Raw genomic sequence first — 14,246 nt, forward strand, 5'->3', positions numbered from 1 at the left:
GAGGCCTGTCAGATATTGTGATGATTTTTGGCATGTAAGTTAACCAAGATGAGTTACAGATCAACTTTAAGTTTCGTTCTGCTCCACTAATTTTTGCTGAAATTACGGGCTTTTGACTTTAGATAAATTATTGATAATCACAGTTATACAGATTTTTTCTCTATTCCCCTCCAGATTTTGAGCTGATTTTTGATATGTGAGGCTACCATCATGTTTGTGTCCACATGTGTTTATATTTAAATTGCAGATTTTTCAATTTTTTGGGACGGGGCCATTTGTGTCGCTTTGACACATCTAGTTTTATCTGCTGTTAGGTCTGAATTATCCTTCCCTTTGGGGCATCTTTCATTGACAACATTATGATTGTATTGTATTGTACTAACAAAAAACTGAAAAGAATACTATAAACATGTAGTTGGTACATGTCCTTCATATTTGTTTTTCCAAGATTGTTTTGTTATTAGGCTGTTAGTTTTTTCATTTGAATTGTTTCATATCTTCATGTTGGGGCCTTTTATAGCTGCCTTCACAGTTTGGGTACTTTTTCATTGTTGCATATAATTACTAACATCCACTTCATTTTAACTTTGGTGGATAGTCTTTGTCTTTATTGGCAATGATACAACATCTCAATATTTCTATATTAAACTCTTTTTTTCTTCATATACTGACAAGTAATTTTGTAGGATGTCAACAATTTTTGTATTATTGTTAACCCTCCATTGACAAACAATTGAAAATAAGTTGGATCTCTGATTTACATTTATTGAACAATTTCTTCTTTTGATAAAAATTCTCTACACTTCTTAAGAAATTTGAGACTCTGTGACCACTTCTCTGATGGAAATTGTTGATGTATATCTGATATAAATGCTTCTAACTTCTGGTATCTCTCAGCTACACTGAACTGACATACATGTTGAATTTTGTGTAAACAGACTGGGCAATAAAACAGTGGTTGGTTCATTGCATCGTCCATTGACAAACTTTCGTTCATGTGACACAGAAAGAACTCACAATGTTCAAGTCCAAACAGATGTCCTATTTCATGGCTAGAAACCTGAAAAATTTCAAAATGAGAGCATCATTAAAAGTTTTAAGAATACTCCGATTTTAAAGAATAGTTTATTTCAAACAAAAGTGTCTAACCTAAGCATTCATTTCTTGTATGTATTTTTCCCTCCAGAAACACTGATTTCTATGTAATTTATCAATTTTCCAACAACTTGGGAATTAAGTATTGTTAAGCATGCAAACTTCAACAAGAGACGCATGTGTAATGTGTATAATGATCTTATACCCTTATTTCCCTTTGTTATCACAAAAATTTGTTCTGAATTATTATTTTTTACAAAACAATGAGATTTGCATTCAGTATATGTATGTGCCTGTCCCAAGTCAGGAGCCTGTAGTTCAGTGGTTATCGTTTGTTGCTTTGTTTTTTAATCATTTTTTGTACATAAATTAGGCCCTTAGATTTCTCATTTGAATTGTTTAACATAATTATGTCATTTCTGGGCTTTTTATAGATGACTATGCTGTATGGGCTTTGCTTATTGTTGAAGGCCGTACAGTGACTTATAGTTGTTTATCTCGGTGTCATTTCAATGGTCTCTTGTGGAGAGTTGTCTCATTGGCAATCATAACACATCTTCTTTTTTATGTTGATTTACAATTTCAGAATATTTGATTTTTGATTTTAAGGATGTATACCTTTGAGGAGCCAAACATTTCTAGAATTAAACTTTTTTTGTTAACCTGATTTTTGGGTTAATAAGACTGTAACAAAATAATTGGTGAAGAAAAAATCATATGGTGGTGCACTTCTTTTTTTGCTACGGCCCTTTGAAAATGCCCAATTTTTGATGATTTTCCATCGATTTTAACCTATTTTCGGGCTATTTTCGTGAAAAAAATCACAGTTCCACATTTTAACTTTTTTTCATACTTTCTATAAAGATGAAGTGGACCAATCTGAATAAATTATACTTTATCATATTTTGATGCTTTTTTGTGTAAAATTTACCAATTTTGTATTTTTGTGATTTTTCTCAGTTTTAAGAACAAAAAGCATTTCATTTTTTTTTGTTATAAATGATTGAAAAAATACATATCTAAGAAATTTGAAAAGACCAAAATGATATGGGATGTACATTTTTTACATGATTTTTGTAAAATCATTTTTTGTATTTCTAACCCATTTTCTCAAAATTTTAGCTAAAAATACTGACTTGATTGGTCGTAAAATTTGAAAACTGGATTACTCAAAAACTGTTCATTGTAAATACACAATTTTTTCACAGAGTTATGTTTGATTATAATATTTTAAAAATTAATTGATATTTTCTACTTTTATCCCATGTTTTGGAAATAATTCAAGAACGAAATTTGAACGAGACTGAACAAGACTGAAAAGTCAGAAGAATACATCCTTAATGTAAAGTTTTTTTTGGTTTCACTGGACGCATTTAATCTCCTGCGATATATGCACTATTTTTGTGTTAAGAACTGTATTAATATGTATATGTATTATGAAAACTTACCTTCAATAATTTCCACAATATTTCAGAGGTGATATCAGTTATATATTTAGGATTTTTAGGGTCAAATGTTGATGGTGGACATCTTCCAAAACTAAATACACCTGACTTATGTTTACAGGAAGCTTCTCCTAAAGCAAAGTTATACTTCTCTTCAGGATATAAATCGGTCCATGTCATACCCATAATGCAATAGCCATCAGAGGGGTTGATATTTTGTAGAGGAGCAAAGAAATCTGTCACTAAATACTGAAGCTGTTCTGTTACTTTATTACACCTTTCTTTAATATTCCAATCCGTGTTTTCTAAGTTGATTTTATCCAACCATTGCACATCCATTCCCATGTAATAAATCTTTAAAAATTCCTCAATGAATTGAAATAATGTGTATGAACTTGACTGCAAATTTATTCTGAAATTCTCAACGAAATCTGGAAAGTCGTTTATCTGCACTAAATATATTACTCTTTTTGGTGATATAAATAAATGTTTTAAAAATTCTAAATCCAAACTGGATCTCCACTGAACATATGTTTGATGACAAAATAATTTCTTCTTTTTTGGTAATGGTTTGAATATTTGTGAATCACTGTCAATATTTTTACCATTTTTGTCTGTATTAATAACGGAGTTATCTCCACTTCCATCCACTTGATCTAAGTATATTTGACTGAGGTTAAAGAAATGTCTTTCATCAAGTGGTTTTCCATTTAATTTGCCAATTAGGAAAATTGATTCTGAACTCTGTGTGGAAAACCAACTACCCATTGCATTTCATCTGTCTGACAGTTCTGAAATTTAATTTTAAAATTATTTTAAGATCATTCAGATATTACTAATATATGATTAAGTCCATTTCACTGATTCAAAGTGCATACATATCCTTATTAAATTCTTAGATGACAAAAAAAAGCGTTTTGATGAAGGTCATTAACATTACAACATCAATAATTTCATAATACAATACAAACAATGAGATAAAACAAATTCTTGAAAAGTTTGCTATGTATTTTTAACCAAATTAAGATCATAAAAATTTGCATTTGTGTTCAACCCATCAGATAATGAAAACTAAATTCACGAAAATTATGGCCAAATGAACAACAAAACTTCAGACATTACTTTATCTTTTGGTATCTTTTTTTTTTTTATAAAAATTGCTCATATAGTTACTTGGTAATAATTTTTTGATTTTAGTTGTCCAATGAGTGTATGTATAGTACACAGTCATAGTACTAAATAAGTTGGATCAATAACACATATTTAATAGCCAAAAAGAAAAGAAAAGTTAAGCATGTCTATGACTCATCCTGTGTCAACAGCAAATAGGAAAGTAATTATGCTTTCCTCAAGGCAGCTTACACCTGGGTTTGATACCTTGTAGACCATAGGCATGTAAAATGTATATCTTATTCCTACTTGTATCCAAAAAAACAACAACAAGGAAGCATCATAGGTATTATTTTGAATGCAGTTGATACCAGGGGAAGGTGTCTCAGGGATAAAAGAGAAGTCTCAGAACATTTGAATTATGATATTGTAAAAACAAACATTTTTTTTTGAATTGGCTAGTATGTTTGTGATATTCAGATGAATATATATATATGTATGAAAAGAATGAATGCAATTATAATTTAGAAATGCATGCACAGTTTATCTTTTCACTCTTGATTACTGTCTTTCAATATTTAATAAATAATTGCCCCAATTTTAGCTTTACTTAGATGATTAATTTTGTATGTAAGTTTCTAATAAAATAATAATGTAATTGTGATTTATATGAGGTTGCAACTCACTGAGACAACTGTCTTTGCATCATTTTGGCTATTCTACATATGAGGGTTTGGATGGGGTTAAGGTAGCACAATACAAAGATTTTTTTACTTCCAATCACTAACCTTTGAAATGCTGTAACTTTCTTATTAATGCATAGAAAATAATAACAGAGGTATATATAGATAGATAAAAGATTAATCTTTTAAATTAATGCAATATTTTTATTATGCAATCATAATGTAATAAATTATTATGTAATTAGTGGCAAAATCTGGGTAGGTTCACTTGAATGAATTTAGCTCTATCATCTCTTTAACTCATTCGCCCCCAAGACATTTTTGGAAAATCAGGCATTTTCGAAAATTTGCAAATATATGCAAATTATATGCAAATGAGCAAACTCCTGATGCTGTAACTGATGCTCATCTATTAAACTACTTATTGGGATTTGGCGGCGGATGGCATGGGTGGGGGGTGGGGTGGGAGGTGGAATATTTTCTCGTGGGTTTGAACCCACCCCCAGTGAAAAATGGTAATTTTCCGTCTATTTTCCGATTTCAAAACGACCTTGAGAGGTGAACACTGACAAGACTGTGTTTTTTTGTCATTCAAGTATTACCGTATAGTTACAGTAGTCCATTCATGCTAGCTGGGAGTATATTGGACTTCAGTGTCTTGCTTGGGAATTATTATTGTCAAGTCAGGTCTGCCTAAATGTCCGTTTTTATGGATTTTTGACAAAACGGTGACCTAGATTTTACAGACTAGATTCCTATTGGCCATACTATACCTCATTGTGTTCCTATACCACCTATGCATGCATATATGATAATAGTTTTTACCAACAGTCACTTCCAGTTACGTAGTGGCCATCAAAAGATGCCCACCCCCACCTGATTTTGGCTACTTTTCATGTTTTTCCAATTTTGAACTCTTAAACGGCTTTCAAAGTGCCAAATTTTCATGAACAGACATCTGAGAAGAGTCGATGGAGCATGAACTGCTTGGTTGAAGTCCCTGCTATCATGACAGTTCAGTTGGGGCAGTTCAAAAAAAGTATGGAGGGTCATACGGGCCATCAAATAATGGTTGTCGCCATCACGCCTACAGGCGGGATTGGGGGTTAAAGGGTTAACTATACAGAAAATTTTAACGAAATCTTAATCAACACATCATGGGCTTCAAAAGGGTGTCTCAGATTGTCTCTATGGTATTCCATTCTCTAAAAAATCTCTAATTGGTGTAAACATCCTAACCACATAAAAGAAGATAATGTTTAATTAGGTGTAAAATTTGTTCTATACATTCTATCTGAAATCTGAGACACCCTTTTGTAGATAATGGCCATAGGAACAACATATAATAAAATCAACCCTCTAGGGATACCTATGCAGAAGCTAATTTCATTTGAAAGTGGAAATTTGGAGAAAAATATTTTAGACACAGTTAACATTATAATTGGTTACATAATTGTTGCATTATACTAACATTGCATTAATTTGAAAGAGTAATCTGTTAGCTATCCAAAACTACATCTTTTATAAATTTTCAAGCATTATTAAGAAAGTTACAGCATTTTAAAACTTGGGAGTTGGAGTTATACAATCTTTGTATTGTGCTACCTTAAATGATTAAAGAATAATGCCCTTAAAAAAATAAAGATTAGAGAATCACAGGCAAAAAAAATAAAGATTAGAGAAATGTGAGGTCTAATTTTTTGAAGATTAGAGAAAAAATTCGTAAGGGTTCCGTGGAACCCAGTGTCTCGCCAACTTTTGCTGTTAATCGCAGACTCAACAAAAATGAGGAAAAACATCAATAAAAATTTCCCTCTCAATACTGTGTTTTGATTGAAAGAAGCTTCCAAGTTTGGTAAAAATCCAGGATAGTTTATGAATCTAATAAATGTTTTATAAACTTTAACTGCAGACTGTATGTAATGTTAACTGGAAGAAAAACTACAAAATGTAAGTCCATTTATAAGTAAAATACAGAAAAAGTGGATTTTTTTTTACAAAATTTACTTCTGAATAATATCTTATGATAAGAAACAAGCTTTTGTCCAAGTTTGGTAGAAATCCAGGATAGTTTAGGAACATTATAAAAAATTTAAAAACTTAAACCACAGAGTGAATGTTTTGTTCCGGCAAAAAAAGTCCATTTATAAGTAAAATACAGAAAAGTGGAAATTTATTTTTACAAAATTTTCTTCTTGATACTATCTTATGATCATAAACAAGCTTCTGTCCAAGTTTAGTACAAATCATGGATAGTTCATGAAAGTTATTAAAATTTTAAAAACTTTAACCACAGAGTGAATGTAATGTTTCTTCGCAGAAAAACTAAGTCCATTTATAAGTAAAATACAGAAAAAATGGAATTTTATTTTTACAAAATTTACTTCTGGATACTTTCTTATGTTCATAAACAAGCTTCTGTCCAAGTTTGGTAGAAATCCTGTATAGTTTAAGAAAGTTATTAAAATTTCAAAAACTTTAACCACAGAGTGAATATTTGTGGACGACGCCGACGACGACGGAATGTAGGATCGCTTAGTCTCGCTTTTTCGACTAAAGTCGAAGGCTCGACAAAAAGGGGTTAATTTTTTAAAGATGAGAGAAAAAAGGGGTGAAAATTACATGTTTACAGAATAACAGACATCCAGACCCTTACATACTTCATTCATGTAGAATGTGAGTTCCTAAATATTTAATATTTGACTTTGGTGATATTTTCATGAAAAAAATATATATTGAAAAAAGCTTTGTATTAAAAACACAAATGCAGGTCAGCAAATATGTTTTGGGGCAAACTGTTGCTGGTGCAAGTGTAGGTAGCTATATAGTTGGCCTGTTTTAGCATAAAATTTAGACTGTAATTTGTAAGTGAGTTTATGAGAATAGACATGATAGACCTTATCATTTTTTGGAACACTGCATCACTTGACTCGATAATCTGCACCTCTTGAACTGTTCACATTTTACAACAATCACTTTCCCATAATTTGTTGTGTCAAAAAATTTGTATTTTGATGTCAAAATTTTATGGGAACCTTAGTAATGTCGGACAAATAGCAATAAGGTGTATTATGAGTAGGCTCTGACATCAAAATTTTACAGGAACCTTTGTCATGTCCAGTAATGCTTCAGTCCCACTAGGCAACGATCGCACTACGATCTGAAAAAAGGGTGGTGGTTTTAGAATATAAAAAATATATTGTCATGGCGAAAGCAGGTTATATTATAGAAGCGTGGTGAGAGCGCAGTAAGGTCGAGGTAAGATTGCAAACCCCGCTGTCACCATATTAACGATAGCATGATCCTAGTTGGGAGTCTACTTGATCATGATTCCTAACTTTCAGATCTCCCTCTGCCTCTTCCTCTACCCTTACATTTTTAGTTGCATGCATATGACTGTGTTGTTTCTGGGAAACTCTATGTATTAATGAGAAATAGAAGGAATGCTATAGTATTTATATGGAACACAATGTTGACGTTATTGCTGGGATTGTAGTTAGATTGCGTTATGGTCGTGGTTACCAGCGTGCTATTATTGCAGTAGAAGCGTGGTAAGATCGTGTTGCAATCGGATAAATGATGGTATGGTCGTAGTAAGGACATGATGAGCGTTAAGAGATCGTGATAATCGTAGTGAGGTAGCAGTATTAGCCCGGTGAGAATGTGGTATAATCTTAATAGGATCGTTGAAGAAGCATAATGAGAACGTAATAGTAAAATGATTGAATAAAAAATTTACATTTTCATGCCGCTCATACTGAGAGCTCACCACAATCTGTATTAATTTTAGATTGCAGTGAGCGTTGTGCGGTCATGGTCTAGTGTGACTGGGATTTAATAAAGGACAAATAGTGATATGGTGTATCAGTGCTACATTGTACCTGTGTGAAATGCCAGTTAAGCCAGTTTAAAAAAAAAATCCAGAAGTTGAAGTGGTATAATCAAATCATCAAGGAATTAAAACTGTATGTTTCTACAGAATCAAATTATGTGTGAGAAATGAAGCTAGGCAAGTCACCTGTTTAGTGTAATGACGATTTTAATCAATTATTATCATTTAGAAGCTTTAAATTTTACCCATATCTTCTTTACAGGCCACTTGGCAACATGTAAACTTCCGTATAGTGAATATTAATTTCAAATTCTTAAACAAAACGAAACGTATGATAAACTCATATTGATACCAGTTCATCAAATATTTGAGCTATCATGTTAATTAATAAAGACAATAAGAATATGTCTACATCATTTTACTAGTTTTGGGGAGCTAAAATATGGTAAATTTCATAACAATGGGACATAATAAGTCGATTCGTTTTGTAAGAAAATTTGATTTGTTATTATATGGGAATAACACACATGCAGAAAAATGATTTTACATAAACAGTAAGTTAGAAGAATTCAATTTACACTTTGAATTGATACATAATAATTCATTCATACTGTTTTTTAAATCTATTTACTTATTTGAAGCAAAGTAATCGATTCTAATCAAAAATGCATATTGTTATTTTTCTCAGTAAATTGATTTTGTTGTGTTGAACCAGAGACATATAATACAATTTTGTAATATTGTATTTATGTCTCTGGTTGAACCGAGTCAGTGTTGAAACATTTATACCAAATTATGGAAGTCTTTGAAAAAGCTTGTAAAGGACTTACTTGTTTCTGTCAATGTGGAGTTAACTATCCACACTCGTTCGAAAAATCAGTAATTTTTTGTACAGTTGTGGACAGTAAACCCTACATTAACAGAAACAAGTGCTTGTGAAATGAGTCCTTATTATCTTTTAATACACCTTATCGCTATAAACGTATTTACACTTTTGGTATTTAGCTGTATCTTGCCTCCGAATTACTTTAGATCGACTCCGAATCACCTTTTGACATCAAGCAACAATCACTTAGAATTGTGACGTCAAATATTTTAAATTATGATGTCAAAGTTTACTGGAACCTGTGTAATTTTACGTAATGGCAGACAAATTTGCATACAAGTGTAAATACGTCTATTCCCGGCTGACCTGAGAATATAACCCACTAGAACTATTTAGGTCATACAATAATAACTTTTCCATTGTGGCGTCAGATATTTTGTATTATGACTTAAAAAAGTTATGGAAACCTGTGTGATGTCCAGTAATTAGCGGACAAAAAGCGATAATGTGTATTGTAATTTTGTAAATCAAAAAATACAGAATGAACCTGAATCATCATACAGTGTAATTTAAAATGTGCCCACAGGTACTATTTTAGAATTTCAGATTATTGAACTTGTGTCATAGAGACTGCAAATTGTCAAATAAAAAATACAAATGTATTACAAGGACCTTAAGCTGCGGAACTGTAGCTCTAATGTCCTTATGATATTTTTGACTATTTGTTGACGTCCAACAGCTACCTTGAATAGAGAACATTGTGTACATTGTATCTATGATCAAGACCTTCATTTTGAGTTGCGAGACAAACATAACATGAGAAGCTCTCAAATAAACCTATAAAGATTTATTTTTCTTCCAAATCTATGATTAAACTTGTCAGCCCCAAATTTAATGTGACACCTCTTGAAAGTGCTTTACTCCCAATTCAACCCAAGTTTACCAGTCTCGCAAATTATTTTGATATTATAGCTTAGCATGTTTTATTTAAGAGCAATATGTTTTCAAACAATATGACTGAAAGTTTCATCGCCAATGTATAGGAACGGTACCCTAGTCAACCATCTACTTTACTGATCCCTTTGGGAGCCTATATTCATTGTCATTCTCTCCATTTATAGCTGCACAAGTATACCAGAACCTCAGATACCTACACATATTGAGTCACTGACAAAAAGTTAAAAAAGAGGTAAAAAATTAAAGGAATTGGTAATCATGGTAATTGTAACACATGGAAGTAAGGGAGCTGGTGGTTATTATCAACTGTTTTACCATTTTTCCTTATTGAATAAAAGTCTTTAATTTTAGTATTTGACCCCTGTTCTATTTAAAGTCTTATATATACATGTACATGTATGTTAAACTTCAAAATCAAAAAAAAAGTACAAGATGTTTTATATACTTGAAAAGCTAAGTTTTACTCTAAAAGAAGTGAAAATGAGCTTTTTTTTTTAAAATAAAATCCTTTATAATTATCAAAATCTTCATGATCATGTATCTACAGATATTGGATATCAATATCACTATATGTGATAAACTTCAGCAACAAACTGGTGAGCTAATTTTTGTTTATAAAGAGCCACTCAATGAAATATTTGTCAATAATAAGTTATAGGCGTGTAATGAATATAAAAACATGCTTGCAAGACTTACAAAAATGTAGTTACACATGTTAGGTACATATATATATTATATACATATTATAATGTTTTGATGATTGATTGTAGAAAACTAGAACAATCAGTTATATGGGGATGTGAAGCAGTGTTGTTCCCTATTTATAGTTGTAAATTACATGTTTATAATGTCAATCTTTTTATTGTGCCCTGTTCATCCTGGAGCAGGAAATATAGAAAGAAGTATCAGGCTTTCAGAACATAATGGTTTAAACGTAAATTGAAAATTGCATTGTAAGAACGAATGAATGAACATTTCTTGTCAGATTTTTTATGAAATTTATATAAGTAATATATTGATCCATTTTGAAAAGCAGTGCTGACCAACTCTTTTCAAAGAACCACATAATATTTATTTGAGATTCCCTGGGATAGATTCAATATGTACATCAGATGGAAACATTAGAATTCTGTTCTTTTATTTCATAGTTATCTCATTATATTTAGAGAGTTCATCATTAATTTTATCTGAAGTGTCCGTCCTTTTCGGCTTTTGACACACTATTGAGTATTGGACAGGGGAGGATCCAGAAATTTTCATAAGTGGGGGCCCACTGACTACATTAGAGGGTGCCCCTCTCCATGCATGCTTAGTGATTCTCTGTATATAAATAGTAATATTGAAAAACGATTTTTGTATTTACTGCTTGTAAGCTTTGCAAGAGTGCTGTGACAGTCTCCTACCCTCTCTGTCTCCTCCTTTCACCAGTCCAATATTGTATTTCTCACTCTATCATGACACTGTGTGCTACATTGTACATCTGCTATTTTTACCAACATTTATTTCCCAGTTCATTTCTGTATATAAAGGTTTGACAGAGATATATCCAATAGCAAATAATGAACAAAAAAGAATGAGGACAAGTTTCTTAGCAAATAAGTAATTTCAGTACATGTGTATTATCAGTTCTCTATATGAGGTGACATGATTGTCATTTTATAAACTACTGTAACAGTATTCATATAAAAGGATTAATCTGACTAGTCAAGATTATAACACTAAAGAATTTAAACAGAAAAGATTAAAACTAAATGAAAATAGTTTGTTGTACAAAATAATGCTTGATAAAATGTACACTTATCAACCTGTCATCATGGTCATGATAGGGCTAAATTAAATTGTCTACAAGAAATTTGACCCTTTCTCCATAATGTAAGTGTGTATGTATGTCATTTTTACTGAAATTTTAGAATTAATGGGATGATGATATTTTCTTTGAGAACATTTTTATGCCCCACCTACGATAGTAGAGGGGCATTATGTTTTCTGGTCTGTGCGTCCGTCTGTGCGTCCGTCTGTCCGTTCGTTCGTCCGTCCGTCTGTCCCGCTTCAGGTTAAAGTTTTTGGTCAAGGTAGTTTTTGATGAAGTTTAAGTCCAATCGACTTTAAACTTAGTACACATGTCCCCTATGATATGATCTTTCTAATTTTAATGCCAAATTAGAGTTTTTACCCCAATTTCACGGTCCACTGAACATGGAAAATGATAGTGCGAGTGGGGCATTCGTGTACTGAGGACACATTCTTGTTTATTTATATGGTATACCTGTAAACAATAATATGAAAATTATAAAAAAATAAAGACCAAGACAAATTCAGTATTTTAATGGAGAATTTCTTTAACAGTATATTGCATAAAAATAAATAGAAAATTTTATTAGGTTTTAATCATGTTGGATTTTAAGTCACAATTCTGTGTGTTAAAATTTCATGATTACATTTTAAATCCCAAAACAAAGACGTTGTTGTTGATTTAATTTGATGTTAAATAATTTATTGTTTGTTAACATGCTTTATACATGTTATAGAAAGGCTTTATTGTTACTGTACTAGGAGTGAAGAGTTTGAATTATTTCAATACACAATTGTTTGTTGAGGCTGATGGGAATTTAAACACTTACGCTCTGTGAATTTGTATGAAAGAATTTTTAACAAAGGTTTGCTGTTTCTCTATTTCATTTTCTATTTTATGAGGTATCTTAAGGTCTCATTTGGTTTTAGTAAATATTTGTCAATTTGAGAAAAAATGTGATGATATTTGACTTATGATAAAATAAGTTTATTTGACATTTTGATTATTTGACCACATTTCAAACATTCATATTTTAAATGCATGCTTAAAGACCTATTTCACCCTTTCATATTTTGTATACATTTTTCACTTTTAACAAGTGACCATTGTATAACAAATATTGATAGCTTTTCATGGATTTTTTCAAATGTTTGATTTTGGTAAGTTTATTAAAGATAAGGTTTCTATATACTGACCAAGTAAACTCAATGTGCTATCAATGGCCTGAGAGGTCGGAAAACATAATAACATTTTCTTTCCTGTCTTGTGTTAAATTGTTTGTCTCCATTTTAGTTTATTTCTTCAGAGCATTGATTAAAATTTCTTGTTCTAGAAGGTTATGAAACATGTAACCAAATCAAATATTGATAAAATGATCAACAGAATAGGATTAGCACTTCTAAGATTAAATATGTGCTAATGAAAATGAGATAAATCTGAATTGTCAAAAGTCAATATGTAAAAGGAAGATGTGGTATGATTGACAATGAGACAACTCTTTAGAAGAGACAAAATAACACAGAATTTAACAGCTATAGGTTACTATAATATATGACCTTCAGCAATGAACAAAGGCCATACTTCATACATGTAGTCAGCTATAAAAGGCCATTGTTATTTGGATGGAGAGTTGTCTCGTTGGCCCTCACACCACATCTTCCTATATCTATGAAATGACAAATGTAATATAGTTTAAAGAAGAAAACTTGCAGCCTAATTTATGAACAAAATATTGAACAAAAACATGGGGGAAACTTCTGAATCTTAGTTCTGCTTGATTAAAGTCAACAGAAAGATTCCTCATGAGGTACTCTCCAAATAAAGCAGTGAATTGTCAGAATTCAACTTTGATGTTCTATACTGAATAATCAACTTAGTACTTTCTTTTAGTTTATTAATAAATCTAGTTACATTTTCATTTTATCATTAATATTTTTTTACATTTCTAGGTAGATGAAGGAAAAATGAAACCAGGATAGTTAAAAACAGACTAAGATTATAGCAGAAATGCCTCAGATACGGACCTTCTGTCGTATCAAGCCAACAGGGGATTACTATCCAGAGTTTGAAGTGTCACATGACACCCTCAGTTTACGGGTACCAGAGCTGTTGAGGGACTACAACAATCCAAAGGCTAACAATAGAACTACGGTACACCATGAGTTCCACTTTAACTACATATTTAAGAATGTGGCCACACAGGAGGAAGTGTTTGATGTTGCTGCTAAAGATATTGTAGCAGGTATGTTTTTAAATGAGTCATCAAAAGAAAAAATAGTAATAACTTCAAGAAAAAAATACATTAACTGAACATAGTGAAAACTATAAAATAATTTGAAACTTCAGTAGTATCTCTGATCCTTGCAGTTTAAAGGGTTCTGTAGAACTAATACATGTTATTTCATAAATACAACCCTTCTCCACCATAAAAAAAATATATACCGGTACATTCCGCATATATTATATATACAAACTTAAAAAACAACAACAAAAGAGCCAGCCTTCA

The 14,246-nt window shown here is 31.4% G+C and overlaps 2 protein-coding genes across 5 annotated transcripts in view; one reads left to right on the forward strand and one right to left on the reverse strand.

The window, feature by feature from the left end:
• The window catches only part of LOC139529915 (kinesin-like protein KIF6), a 71,310-nt gene that overhangs the window by 7,555 nt on the left and 49,509 nt on the right, over nucleotides 1-14,246 (forward strand). Inside the window, exons 1-2 of one of the 3 annotated variants that reach the window (XM_071325881.1) lie at nucleotides 8,653-8,719; nucleotides 13,690-13,982. In XM_071325881.1, coding sequence (XP_071181982.1) covers nucleotides 13,748-13,982 — 235 coding nt within the window. In that variant the 5' untranslated portion in view covers nucleotides 8,653-8,719; nucleotides 13,690-13,747. Of the gene's footprint in view, nucleotides 1-8,652; nucleotides 8,720-12,813; nucleotides 12,901-13,689; nucleotides 13,983-14,246 lie in introns of those variants that run through there. The other 2 variants (XM_071325880.1, XM_071325882.1) reach the window with 2 other exon arrangements.
• LOC139529916 (archaemetzincin-2-like) lies at nucleotides 745-8,464 on the reverse strand. 2 transcript variants are annotated; one of them, XM_071325885.1, is made up of 3 exons: nucleotides 8,411-8,464; nucleotides 2,544-3,331; nucleotides 745-1,060 (listed from the first exon to the last, which is right to left on the reverse strand). In XM_071325885.1, the coding sequence occupies exons 2-3, from the start codon at nucleotides 3,306-3,308 to the stop codon at nucleotides 764-766; spliced, it is 1,062 nt and encodes a 353-aa protein (XP_071181986.1). In that variant the 5' UTR covers nucleotides 3,309-3,331; nucleotides 8,411-8,464; the 3' UTR covers nucleotides 745-763. The 2 variants fall into 2 exon arrangements, with proteins under 2 accessions (XP_071181986.1, XP_071181987.1); XM_071325886.1 differs by having other exon boundaries at nucleotides 8,352-8,441.

This window comes from Mytilus edulis, chromosome 7 (genome assembly GCF_963676685.1).
Source record: "Mytilus edulis chromosome 7, xbMytEdul2.2, whole genome shotgun sequence".
NCBI classification, from domain to species: Eukaryota; Metazoa; Mollusca; class Bivalvia; order Mytilida; family Mytilidae; genus Mytilus; species Mytilus edulis.

Excerpts from the sequence above, each read along its gene's own strand:
- LOC139529916 (XM_071325885.1), bottom strand. The coding sequence starts at position 3,308 with ATGGGTAGTTGGTTTTCCACACAGAGTTCAGAATCAATTTTCCTAATT. Across the intron at positions 1,061-2,543 it reads TATTGTGGAAATTATTGAAG|GTTTCTAGCCATGAAATAGG; the intron begins GTAAGTTTTCAT and ends GAAATTTTTCAG.